We start from the raw sequence: 13941 nt of genomic DNA on the forward strand, positions 1-13941 counted from the left end.
ATTTATCAGCAGTTAATAAACACATTTTATTCAACACTTGGAATCTCACCTGTGAACTTAAATGTCAGCTTGTTCCCAATAAAACAGAAACAGAAACTGAGCAAAAGGATTTCTGTGGACTGCAACATGCACAGATCAACGTGCCCAAAAACAAAGTCAGAAAAAGGAACAGCATACTATTTACTATTAACAAAACTGTGCATTACATTTGTAGTACTTTTATCATAACCATAATAGATACACAATAATAATCTGTGTCATTAAGACTACTACAAATTATAAGAAATCTGCTTGGGGGCAGTATTTTCTTATTCTATTAGGAGAGGGATGAAAGTGTTAAAAAAAAAAAAAACCCATACAACACACCTGAAAAATAAAATGATCTGGTTTTGCAATTGTAATTTTATCACTTAAAAGATCCCTAAACAATAACCACTTGAAATCTCTGATCTTAAGATAGTTTTCCAAGGTCTCATTTATGAGTTTATAGTCTCCAGGTAATTTATCAGGTAAAAAAAAAAAAAAAAAAAAAAGACAGTATTTTGACTACACAGTGCTTATTAGGTTTTAGTAGTGTAAATAAGATAATGAACCAAAAAATTTGTAGAGTGACTTTAGTGGTCTACTGTAGCTTTACCTCCCAGGTCTATCCCTAACAATTTATATATCATTTATATAAAAAGTGTTGAAAGATATACCTGGAAACCTGTGTGCCTTTTAATTTATGAGTAAGAATTAGAATTTGGGTAGGATAATAGAAAAATCACATACATGGAAATATTATTGGCTTAATAACTTGTTAATTACCATCCATATCAGTTTCCATTTCTTCTCCTTCTTGAGTGGTACTGGGTCTCTGGATCTTTGGCTTGATCACGAAAGGGCATTCTTTACGACACAAATCTACTTCGTGCTACAATCAAGGGAAAAATATTAAGAAAATCCTATACATTTTAGGGATTAAAAAATTGTAATAAAGAATAACAAGCAGATTATAAACTCAGTTTCTAGAAATTTAAGAGAGGTAAGATGGTTACTTATGATAGGTAGAAAATTTCCTAGACTCAGCACTCACTGGGATCCAATAAAGTCTATGCAAATTGTCTTAAGAAAATAATACCTCAAGTCTATAGATGAAGATAGAAAGACCACTATGAGACTGAAAAGCTGCCATGTCCAGGTTGGTGATAAGGTCAACCACTCTGACAGCTCTGGTTACAAATGTTATCTGGTCTTGTTCATCACCAAGAAACTTTATGACCTACAAGAAATGGAAGAGTAAACATAATAATTTAAAAACAGAGTTATAAAAGTTATATTGCTTTTCGAAAATATAGTATTGAAAGATGAAAAAGGAGTGGAGATCTGAAGACAGCTTTGACATCATCCATGGAGATACAGAGTTTGGAGTTTGCCCAGCTGGATTCCTGTCTTTCTTTGGGGATTACAGTTAAGTGGTTGGATGAATCTCAGAAGAGACCCTGAACTTTGGATTTTTAATGTTGTTGAGAATGCTATAGACTATGAGGACTTTAAAATTTGGACTAAATGTATTTTGCATTATGCTATGTTTAAGTATGCCCTCCCCATAGATTCCTGTGGTTGAACAAGTCTATGGGGACCAGGGAGTGGAACGTCATGGTTTGTATATTCTTGGACGAGAGAGTGGCACCATTTGAAAATTTGACCTGGTTGGAATAGGTGTGTCACTGTGGGTGTGGACTTAAGACCCTCACCCTAGTTGCCTGGAAGTCAGTCTTCCACTAACAGCCAATGGATGAAGACATAGAACTCTCAGCCCCTCCTGCACCATGCCTGCCTGAGTGTTGCCATGTTCCCACCTTGATGGTAATGGACTGAACCTCTGAACCAGTAAGCCAGCCCCAAATAAATGTTGTTTTTTACAAAAAAAAAAAAAATATATATATATATATATATAGTATTGGAGTCCCCTTGAGTCAGCATAGTATGAAACTAGAGAGAAGATAAAGACATATGCTGAATGTTTGTCAAATAATAAAGTTATGAATTCAAGGACTATATTCAACCTCCTGAGGCCACATGCGTAACAATTCATAAACATGATTAAATATAAACAGTTTATTTTATTGCATACCAGAGAGGCCAAGACCCATTGTCTCAAAATACCTACTGCCCATCAACCAACTAATCCAAATCCTGTTAAAATTAAACTAAAACTTTACAAGTACTCTTACCAACATTTTTCTTAGGGCCATGCATAATGTCACACTATTATGCATGTAGTACTGTCTAGACCCAGGGCCTCCAGGCTACCAAATTACACTGGATTATAAAAAGTCCTAATATTGACAATAGATACATGTGGCAACTAGAACATAAACTATAACTCTTTTAGAATAAACTTTCTGTGCTATTTACTCACTGAAAAACATTCAAAATCTGTCCTCTCTTAGTTGATTTTCACACAATTATATTAGAAAGCAAAAGCACAGTACCTTTAGTAAGGCTTCCATCATTCCACAGGAGACCAAGGCTTCACCACCGGCATCGTAGCTAGCCAGATGGTACAAAAAGGAGAAAAGAGCTGTGGCAAACTGATGGGGGTATGGGTCCATGGAAGGATCTACAAAGAAAGTTGGGATAATAAGCTCAGGATTTTCAGTTATTTACCTAGCACAATGTTAAACAACAAAAAGGTCGACATCCTCTTGTTCCTAGGTAAATAATTCCCTCACAAACCTACCAATCATGGCCTGAATGCAGTTCCGCACAAGTACAGGCAAAAATCCATGGTAGGAGGCAGTTCCAGTACAGTCAATAATACTGCTGAGCTTGGGAGTTCTCTCCAAATGAACAATTGATGTTAACGTTCGTAAAGAAGCAGCTTTAATTTCCTATGAGGACAAAGTAAACAGTGTCAAAAACAAATGGACAACTGAACCAAGGTGCTAATATCTCAAAATCAAATTTTCAGTAATTTTATTAAAACTGTTTGAGGAGAGTGGGGTCAGTAGAGAATAACAATGTGTATTTGGTATTCAGTAATTTCACAGTTTAATATCCAAAAAGAAAAAAGTAAGAGGTTCAGGCTCCACTTCTAGGATACTTTTGGACTTCTTAAAAACAGAAGGCATATGCAATATAAAACTTGATATGTACATATTAATAGATACTTACCATAAGCTGCTTATCTGTTATTTGAAGGACATCTACCAACTCCTCTATCAACCCATTATACAAGATACTGTTTGCTGACTCTTGCAAGGCATTAGAATAGACTGCAAAAGAAAAGCAAAGACTTTGACAGAAATGCAGTTATTTAGCCATCACTGGATAACACACATTCCAATCAGCACAAAAGGATAAAATCACTACATTATATGATTGTGGTAAGATCTGTATAACCACATATTTTTCTACTAAAATTATCAGTAGAAGGAATTTGAGGGAAGTTTTGTAGGAAAAGGGAGCAAAGAGTTCATTTTCCTAACATCACTACTTGATTGAACTGTAACTAACTATGCTTTGGATAAAGGTATAGACTTGGCTTCTTTCTTTGCTTATACCACAAATCCTTATTAAAACAAAGAAAATTTATAGAAAAGTTAAGAATGTGTATAATCGCTGGGCGTGGTAGCGCATGCCTTTAATCCCAGCACTCGGGGGGCAGAGGCAGGCAGATTTCTGAGTTCAAGGCCAGCCTGGTCTACAGAGTGAGTTCCAGGACAGCCATACAGAGAAACCCTGTCTCGAAAAACCAAAAAACAAAACAAAACAAAACACAACAACAACAACAACAAAACCCAACAAAGCCCAACAAAGCCAACCCCACCCCCCCACCCCCAAAAAAGACTTTGTAAAATCGAGAAGGGCATAGTAGCCTATATCTTAAATCCCAGGATTTGGGAGGCAGAGGCAGGAAGATCTCTGTGAGTTCAAGGATAGCCTGGCTTATACCATGAGTTCTAAGATAGACAGAGCTATATATAGTTAGACCGTGTCTCAAGAAAATGCATATATTTTTTTTTGCTGAATTACACACTGAGGTAATAGTGGCATACACTCTGAAGTAAAATATGGCTGAGATGTGAGTATATTCATTAACTTTAATAAACACTTTTTGGATAATCATTAGAATGCCAGAAATTATACTAGGTATGAACACACACATAGCAATGTAGTCAGCTCTAAGAGTAGGTAGGCAGAAACTAAATGAAAGTAGGTAGTAATAGTGATACTTGTCCTTTCATGCCTTGTAATGGGCCTAGCATGTGACAGGACAATTTTCAGGATTTTCTTTCATTTCTTAAAATAGCTTATAAATACTGTCCAAATATACGTACTTGAAGTTGCCTGATGGAATACAGTGTGTAGGTATACAATTCTCAGAACCATGGTGGGAGCCTCAAAAACATGTGATTTCCACATAAAAATAAAGTTAGGTCATTTGTAGAAAAACAGATGCAACTTCATGCAAAATGGACAAGTAACATATTATCTCTCATTTGTATGTCATAGGCTTTACATATATAAAAAATCAGTTATGTGCTGATGACATAATAATAGAAATAAAACTATCTGGGGAACAAATAAGAGGTAAAATTGGCCAAAAAGGAAAGAAAAAATAAGCTATAGTAGGTATTACACACTCAAAGTGCTTACATGAAAATGGCCTGTTAGAATTCTGCATAATTAAAAACAAAACCACCAGTATTTTCTATTCTCCTATAGCACAGTGGATTATAGAGTATTAACTATTTAATTATTTTCAGACTTCAAAATTATACCTCTGAAAAGATGGGAGAACTGGACAAGGAATTATCAAGAATAATAGGGATGTGTAAGATGATGACAACCAAGCCCATGTAACATGACAATAAAAGTTTTCTTTTTTTCTAGTACATAAAGGAGCTCAAGAATGATGAATGACTATAGTAGTAACTGGGATAAGCAAATACATTTATAATTTAGGTTGCCATAATAAAGCCTCGTAGCATTAAAGGTAAGATGGCACTCATCAGAAATCAAGTTCAAAATGCCTACTTACGACCAGTTAATTAGTGTTTTCTTACCTAATATAGATATTGCATGCAGTCTGGCCTGAACAGCTTGTAACCGCTTCCTGTGATTAGAAAAGCCATGGGCCAGTCGTATATGTGTAAATAACAGCATCTGTAGAGATGTAAGACTTATATTAGTTAATCACTACAAAGGATAGGTTTTGCTTGAGCTGTTTTGTCCTTTTATGCTGCTTGGTAAAATAGTTTTGTTGCTTGAGTATCAAACTGAACTACTCTGAGATTAGTTGACAGAACTAGATAGAGTGGCCAAACAGGGATCTCTCAATATACTACTATTTCAAAAATTGTCAATACACATTGATAGACAATAAATAATTCAAACTTTCAATAAATTAAATATCTGACCACTGCCAAAAAGAACAGAACAAGCTAACACAATAGAATTCTCCTAAATGTATCCAAAATGTTGAGAAAGTTATCACCACTACTATATAATCATTTTGAATCAGCTTACAAGTTTATGTTTCCAATCTATCATAAGGTGCTAGAAGTTATTGTCCTCAAGAAGAGGAAACAAATCTAGGTAGCTAATCTGCTATGGTCAGACTCCAAATGTATATCAATTTTGCTATGGTTTCTATTTGCCCAACTTATTAGTATATTTGGAAAACCACAATATGCAAGATATTTTTCAATGTATTTTACCTGTTTATCCTTAGGAATGCTGTACATTTTGGTAAGAGATTCCATTATTTCAGAAGGACTTTCTGAAATCTGTGTTAGAAAAAAAATTAGTTAAGAACAAGGCTACAAACAAAAATGAACTAATCAGTTGTCAAAGAATTCTCTTACCTTGTCAAGTTGTTCTATGTGAATATAATGTAGTGTATTACTAGTTGTCTGAAATTAAAAAGTTGAAATACCTGTTAGGGATTCACTAAATACCCTGTAATAAACACTGAGAATCAAGGTAATTTCTTAGTCATTCAAAGCATCCATTTCCCACATATAACAGTCACAAGATTGCTTCTTTCAAACTGGTAGTATTAAACTATAATTCTGTTTTCCAGGCATGTTTCATATTTTGTGTTCCTTTTTAGCCCTTGTCTAACTATCTCCACAATTTTAGCATTCATAGCAAAGATTGAATACATGAGAATACTTTCTCATGTTTTGAAGACAATTTTATTCTAGAAAAAAAAATTTAACAATGAAAAGTGGAAGAAAAATCATTGGGGAATTTCCATACCAAACCAAGTCATAGCAGATCATCCAGGAATTTGGAACATCATTTAAGTAACAGAGCTCTTTTTAATAGACTGAGATAAATACAGAAACTGAAATCCAACTATCTAAGACTATTAGGATACATTCCAGAGACTCTGAGCAAACACACAAATATGGTAATGCCCAATAAAAGGAGTTGTAACTTTTGACAGGTTCCATCATAAGACCTAATGATGGGGGTGGGGTGGGAGTGGAGAGCACCCTCTTGGAGGCAAGGGAGAGGAGGAATGAGATGAGGAACTCTGGGAGGGGGAACTGGACAGAGAAGGTGGAATATAGGTAAATAATTTTTAAAAACTTAATGATGTGAGAAGTAGGCATATGATTAATATTTTTTCCTAAAAAGCTTCTAGGTATATCTAGCTTCATAGGGCAGTGATACAGAACAAAACATCCCCTCATTTAAACTAAGAGAGTCTATAAATAACAACAAAATAACCTGACTCACCCTCTTCTCAATTTTGACCTCAGCTCCAGGATCTGCATAAAATTCAAAGTGTAGTGTGGTTGCACTGGGTGGATATTTCTGTGTATAGAAGAGAATAACATATCAAGCTTAAACTGATTTTAGACATCTCCAACGCTTTCCTCAAACACATTGTGACAGTAGTAGATTCTATATCAATAGTGTCTGTAATCAGATGATATTTGGTGGAAACAGAATCAGAAGGCTAGAATTTAGAGATACAAATCTGTTTTCAACATCTAGATTAACTGTTACTCTTTCTTTTAATACATAAATTTTGACTATAGTTATTCTTGTGGTGGGGTGAAGTCTGCCAAGTAACAATGCATATAACTTTAATAAACAATAGTGAACAAGCATCGGGGTCAAAATCTTGCCATCAGTTAAAGGATGAAAAAGGGCATTCTTGTGAAAACATTTTACCAGCCTCCTTATGGACACTTTTTCTATTACTTCAAACACTCCTTTCTATACCTTTCTAGAACATGTTTCATGGTTTTCTGCATTGATACACACCAAACCAAAAAAAATCTACACCCTCAAAGCACATCTTTTTATAGAACTCTACAAAAGTAATACAAGGTAAACAATAATAGCCTCATGTTTTCTTTCTAGGGAATGTTGTAATGGACAGGGTACTATCATTTTAAAATTTGGTTCAACTATGTACATGTACCATTTAAAGTATAAGAATTTCAAACTCTTAACATGCCAAATCTCAACCTTGATAAAGCCAAAAAACAGGAAACAGTCATCGCACAAACCCAGAAAGTCTTAACATGAAGAATGAGCTTCAGAATTGTTCATTAAAATATGTTCTCAAAATTGAAACTCCAAACTGAGTAAGATTTAAGACATATTTCCCTTATTACCAACATCATCTATCAGCTAAGTTAAGAAAGTAACCTGCTTTAATATGTAGATTTCTGCAACTAAAAAAAAGAACCATCCCACTAAGGGATAAACATTTCCAGAAGATAAGTTAGTTAGATTTGATTATATCTACTTAATGTTGAATATGACAATCTAGGCTCTACTTGAAGCACAGAAAGCAGAAGGGAGGATAGCCTAAATCCTTAAGAGAATTGGTGACAAGGTAAGAGTATACCTAAGTTCTTTAAAAACTATTTTTAAAATGTTATTTGTATCAGTGTTTTACCTGCATGTATATCTACTGTGCCAAGTAAGTGTCTGGTGCCTATAGAGGCTAGAAGAGGCTAATCATAGGGCTTGGCACTGGAGTTACATATGTTTTCAATTGCCACGGGGTGCTGGAAATAAAATATAGGTCAACTACTCTTGATTTGTCTACAGATCCCTGTAATAAATAATTCTTAAAAAAAAATTTCCTATCAGCCATTCCTGAACACTGCTCAGAGTTCTGATACTTGTGTGAGTCCATAAGTAAATGTAGTCAAAGCTGGTCTTGAAGTCGTGCTCTTCCTCCTGCCATATCCCAAATACAGATGCGGAAGTACTACTCTTCCCAGCTTTCTGGGATTTGATTCAACAAATTCAACTTCAGAACTGGTTATATGAACACACACAACTGAGACTTTTTATCTATATCAAGAACAATAATAGCTCAGATTTCCTAAAGATATTATGTACTAATTTTTCAAGTTCTACAAAAGTCCTAATGTCAAGTGTCAATTTATATATCATACATTCATTGTTAACTGAGGCTTAGAACAAGACTATATCATATCCCAAATAGTTAACTCACCAACATTTGCAAGTCTCTGCAACATTCTGCAAGTCCAAAGCCATTCTCCTTTCCACCCCAGCTCTTGGTAAAGAAAAAAAAAAAAAAAAAAAAAAGGGACAGTGTTAACACCATGCTTATGGTCATAAGTTTATAAAGTGTTTAATGAAAAAAAAAAAACAATGCAATCTATTTTATGATTCTGTGGAGCTGCTCAAGGTAAGAGTACAAAGCAGCAATGCTAGCCAGCTACTACATTCCATATGTAGAAATTCATACTTGCTGGAATTTAGTTATAGCTGGCCTTTCTCACCATTGTAGGTTTTTTTTAACCCTTTCTTTCACCATGGTGGAACCATGTTTTCTTGACATAAACCAAGAGCTCTAGATTCTATATTATTTGTGTGTTGGTTTGAATAAGAATGGCCCTTATAGACTCATATTTTCAAATGCTTAGGGAGTAGCATTAGAAGTGTAGTCTTTTTGGAGGAAGTGCGTAACCAGGGATGGGCTTTAAGGTTTCAAATGCCCTAGTCAGGTCCCAGTGTTTCCTCTGCCTTCTGGTCCAGATGTAGAGCTCACAAGATCCCTCTCCAGCACCATGTCTACTTGCATGCCACCATGCTTCCTAGCATGCTGATCCTGTACAAAACCCCTGAACCTATATAGCAAGCCCCAACTAAATACTTTCCTTAATAAGAGTTGCTGTGTGGTTAGGGTATCTCATCACAGCAAAAGAACATGACTAAGATGTTTTGCTAACCTAAGTATAAAAGCTTTCAAACAAGTGCCTGTGGTAATGAGTGGCACAGTTCCTGGTAACTTCCATACCCCCAATTCAAACCATATTAATTTTGCTTATGGACTAGTCTGTATCTTTGACCTTTGAAATAGCCAAAATTTTATTAGCAATATATATACTTTGAGACAAGGTCTAATTGTATATCCCTGGATGGCCTAGAAAATATAGACCAGGCTAGCCTTGAACTTATAAAGATCCACTTGCCTCTGCCTCCTGGTGTTGTTGGTATTAAAAGATCCATGCCACCACATCTGGCAAGAATAGCATTGTTTTTGTTAAGTAATTGCTAGTCATCTCAGCTACAACTGTGAACTTTAATAAGCTACTTTTACTCTTGCCTTAAGGTAAGTCATGCCTGGCCCTGCTCAAACACAAACACCTTTATCTAATTCTCACTAATCCAGCATGTGTCCCAACCACTACTTGGCTGTTTTTCTACTAGGAAAGGTTATCATTTCCTTCTTTAGAAATATAATCACGTCAGCATGTTTTTTTTTTTTTTTTTTTTTTTTTTGGTTTTTTCGAGACAGGGTTTCTCTGTATAGTCCTGGCTGTCCATGCATGTTTTTGATAAATCTATAACACAATGTGTATCACTGAAGCTGTCATTCAAAGATCTCTATTACAAAACCCTACTAGTAGACAAAACAAAATTTGCCTAATCCCAGAAAAGTAAGCTTTTTGGAAGTCTTTATTAACCCAGAAGCACAGGATACAGAAAAGAGGGGTCAAATGATAGTAACAATTTCAAAACCTAGTTTAGTTTTCTCTCTGCCTCATTCCTGTGGGTCAAGGTCTAAGTTCTCACCTATTGCTCCAACACTATGCCCACTTGCTGCTATGCTCCTCACCATGATGGCCATGAACTCTTAAAACTCTTAGCACCAAATTAAATGTTTGTGTGTGTCTAAAAAGTACTTTCACCATACTGTCTCTTATCACAACAATTTAAAAGTTACTGACACAAGGTGGTACCAGAAAGTAGGCTACTGCTGTGATAGGACTGACCATACTATTATTTGAAAAGAATGTAGAAGACTTTAGAACTAGCAAAGTGGTTGAAAACTGTAAGCTAGGCTTATTAGGCCATCCTACCAGGAGTTTTGAAGACAGCAGTGCTGAGAACAAAGTGAACTATGGAGGCATAGCTCAAGAGGTTTCAGAAAACAGCATTAGAAACTAAAGATCCTAACTCCTGATATTTTGGTGAACAATGTTGCTGTCTTTGTCCTGGTCCTAAAAATCTCCCTGGAGCTAAACTGAAAATTTTTGGACTATTTTGAAACAGAGAGAATCCAAGACATCCTATTATTGATTCTGTTTTGAGATTAGTAATAATCACCTTTATTCAGGCCTACAAAGGAAAAGGCCAAGCAAGACAAAAAAGAAATATGAAATATACAATTTAAAGAGAAAAGGAACAGCAGAAAATTAAATGTTGGAGCCATGGCTTGTGCTGAAAGAGATAAAGAGATAAGGCCAGACACAAAATGGAATAGAGAGAGTAATAATACCCTTGGGCTAAGACCCCCACACCCGGTTAGTCCTACAATTTATGAAAGGAAATGCTTAGGGGACTTTCTGTTCCTAAAAAGGAGTATCAGATCAACTCTTATGCAAATATAATTTAAAGGGAGGAGTAAGCTCCATCCCAAGAAGGCAGCTAAAGTTGGCGGTATCAACTATGTGGTTCTGACTTTAAAACTATGAAGGATACAGGAGATGTATAATCATTCTAATTGGCTAATTAAGAGCCCCTGAAGCCAGGTTTGTGACATAAAGGAAGTAGAACCAAACCGAAATTAAGAATTATATTGCAGTCAGCAAAGGTATTAGGGCAGAACTATCTAAGTTCTTTGACATAAGCCAAAAATTATATATTTACGATGATGAACATACTATGTATAAAAATGTAGTTTGTAAAGGGAACAGCAATAAAAACAGAAAGGAAAGAAACAGAAATAAAGAGGAAAATATTAATGAACAAAAAGTAGTCACTACGACAATAGGAAAAAATGCAAATTACCCAAATAGAAAGGAAACTGGGACAACCATAGATGCCATAATTTGACTGTATTCAAATTTTTCACCTAAAAGGTTAAATAAGCTTTCTCAATTGGAGAAAGAATTGGTTTCTTCCTTCACGGAAAAAGACTTTTTTTTTTTTAACCGCTGTGTTGTTCTCTCTTCTCTTCTCAACCTCTCTGTGAAATGCAGTTCTGCTGTACAGCTCAGGCTTACCAACAACTAAACATCCTCCTGCTTCTGTTGCCCAAATGCTGGACTTAAGTGGTATGCCATGCCTGACTATTCAGTTATATTACCCTTCAATTATTTTATATGTTTAAGGCAGAGCCTCATGTATCCTAGATTGGTCTTGAAATTGCTACACAGGCAAGGAATTACCTTCAATTTCTTATCTTCCTGAGTGCTAGGAATACACATATGCACTACCACACTCAGTTTATGCATGTTAGACAAGCAGTGAAACTACATCTTTAGCCAAAAATTTGTATTTTTAAGCATGCAATTCTTCATCTTAACTTTGTTTTTTACCAAATTGTTTCCTGAATAGTAACACTGAATCATAACACTCCATTCATCTTCTGTTACAGTCATCTTTAGCATAAATTATGTGTTCTCCCCACTCTCTCTCAACAGGGTTTCTCTGTATAGTCCTGGTACTATACAGAAAAGATCTGCCCACTCCAGCACAAACCACACCACCCCCAAGATTAAAGGCATGCACTACCATTTGCTATAACTTAATTTCTTACATGTTTGCTGTATATGATTTTGGAACCTACTGAACCATCAATTGAGTACATTATTCTAATTACTATACCTTTATAAAACAGTAAGTACTTCCTATGTTTCTAGTATTCTTTTGGCTATTTTCAGAAATTCCATAGAAGAAATTTGTTGAAAACCATATGGATAGGAATATACAAAGTCTATAGGCTACACAAAAGAAACAGGTAAGAAAAAAACCACAAATATAAAGATACAAGGCAGAAGCATGACAGAATTTTTTTTCCTTCTATTTCCCCAATAGATAACACTGAAAAACACTCAGCTAGTACAGTAACTAAATAAAGCATGATATAAAAGTATATATGCCATAAGTGCTAATATATATATATTAAGAAAATTTATCAAACTGACCACAACCAATTTCCTTATTTTGTATTTTAATACTAGGAAGCAAAATCTGTTTTGTCACCAAAACAAATGTTTATAATTTTTAGGAGACAGTAAACAGGACTATTAAAACAGCACTAGTCCATTATCTTTTTTTAAAATCTTATGTTTTTGTACTGTTTTCTCAGTTATAAATGAATTTGTCAAAGACAGTGTTTCATCCAGGAAGGGTTGGGTATAAAGTTCTTTAATGGTACCAAGTGGAAATGACTTAGGAACTAGCTTACAGGCTTTAAAGAGACTCCAGGTATGAAATAACAATTCTCCAGCAATTCCAAACACCTAAGAACATTAGATTTTGCATCTCATAACTTTTCCAGGAACTAAGCCCATATATATTTCCCCCAAAAAATAATATTAATTTATTAGCCTTGCTGTACTCACCTACCCAGTGGGGATTATCATATGACCCTGGTAATTAAGTTGGTATATATCTAAAAATAACTAGGATATATCAGTCATGCTTAGAGCGTGCTTAAAGCACCACGTTACAAGATGAGATCCTAAAGTATTCAGACATGAGAAGAAGAAAAAAAGACTTGAGGTTTTTAAGGATGAAACTTTAATAAATGTTAAGATTATTTTCTAACTTTACCCTCAGATCGGTGTCATATATATATTAAGTGCTACTCCCATGTGATGCTTAGCTATCACACTGAATTTTAACAATTTTTTGAGACAGGATCTTTCTATGTAGGCCTGGATGGCTTGGAATTCTCTATGTAGACCAGGCTGTCCTTGAACTCAAGTAGCCCACTAGATAGTTATTCCTTCTAAGTGCTGGATTTTAAAGATGTATGTTTCCACATACTGGCCAGTTCTAACAATTTTATATCATCTCCCTAGGAAACCAAAAGAAAACCCCACTGTCTGCAACAAACTCTTTTAAAATAATTACTGCAAATCATTTCTTTCCTTACACAGTTAAGTCCTTAATTGTGTGTGTTGAATAATTTGTGCATGAGTTCTGGTGCCCAAAGAGATCAGACTTGTCAAATGCTCCTGATCAACCATGAGGCACTGTGTGTACATTGGGAATTGAGCTCCAGCAAGAGTACACTCCAAACTACTGAAATCCTCTCTACAGATTGCTCTACTACAAATTAAAAGACAAAGAATTACTTGGCATTTTGCTCAATTTTTAAATTTTCTTCCTCCATTAGGACCTCAGGTAGATTATTTACAAATTTAATACTTCTGAGCTTCCTGAGTCTATGTACTTATGTCTATTTTTTAAGTTCTTACTACATTTTTACTGACTTATTTAATAAGCATGTGGCGTGTACACCTGCATTCTATAATATGCATGTAGAGGTCAGAAGGAACTTTTAGAAGTCATTCTCTTACCATATAGTGTCTGGATCAAACTCTGGTCATAACTGTTAAGCTTGGTGGTAAGTACCTGCTGAACCCTAATGTTTGATTAATGTGATGAATAGAAATTTATTATGTATCTGGCTGTCCTGGAACTATGTAG

At 35.1% G+C, this 13941-nt stretch overlaps 1 protein-coding gene across 24 annotated transcripts in view; it reads right to left on the reverse strand.

The window, feature by feature from the left end:
• Huwe1 (HECT, UBA and WWE domain containing E3 ubiquitin protein ligase 1) overlaps positions 1-13941 on the reverse strand; it is a 137365-nt gene that overhangs the window by 78416 nt on the left and 45008 nt on the right. For all 24 annotated transcript variants that reach the window (XM_029473129.2, XM_085837965.1, XM_085837960.1 and 21 more), the window contains 10 exons: positions 8483-8545; positions 6739-6816; positions 5856-5903; positions 5709-5777; positions 5055-5154; positions 3160-3260; positions 2726-2876; positions 2478-2605; positions 1121-1261; positions 808-913 (listed from right to left, as the gene is read on the reverse strand). In XM_029473129.2, coding sequence (XP_029328989.1) covers positions 808-913; positions 1121-1261; positions 2478-2605; positions 2726-2876; positions 3160-3260; positions 5055-5154; positions 5709-5777; positions 5856-5903; positions 6739-6816; positions 8483-8545 — 985 coding nt within the window. The remainder of the gene's footprint in view (positions 1-807; positions 914-1120; positions 1262-2477; positions 2606-2725; positions 2877-3159; positions 3261-5054; positions 5155-5708; positions 5778-5855; positions 5904-6738; positions 6817-8482; positions 8546-13941) is intronic.

This window comes from Mus caroli, unplaced genomic scaffold, assembly GCF_978045245.1.
Source record: "Mus caroli unplaced genomic scaffold, Mus_caroli_1 scaffold_5, whole genome shotgun sequence".
Classification (NCBI taxonomy): Eukaryota; Metazoa; Chordata; class Mammalia; order Rodentia; family Muridae; genus Mus; species Mus caroli.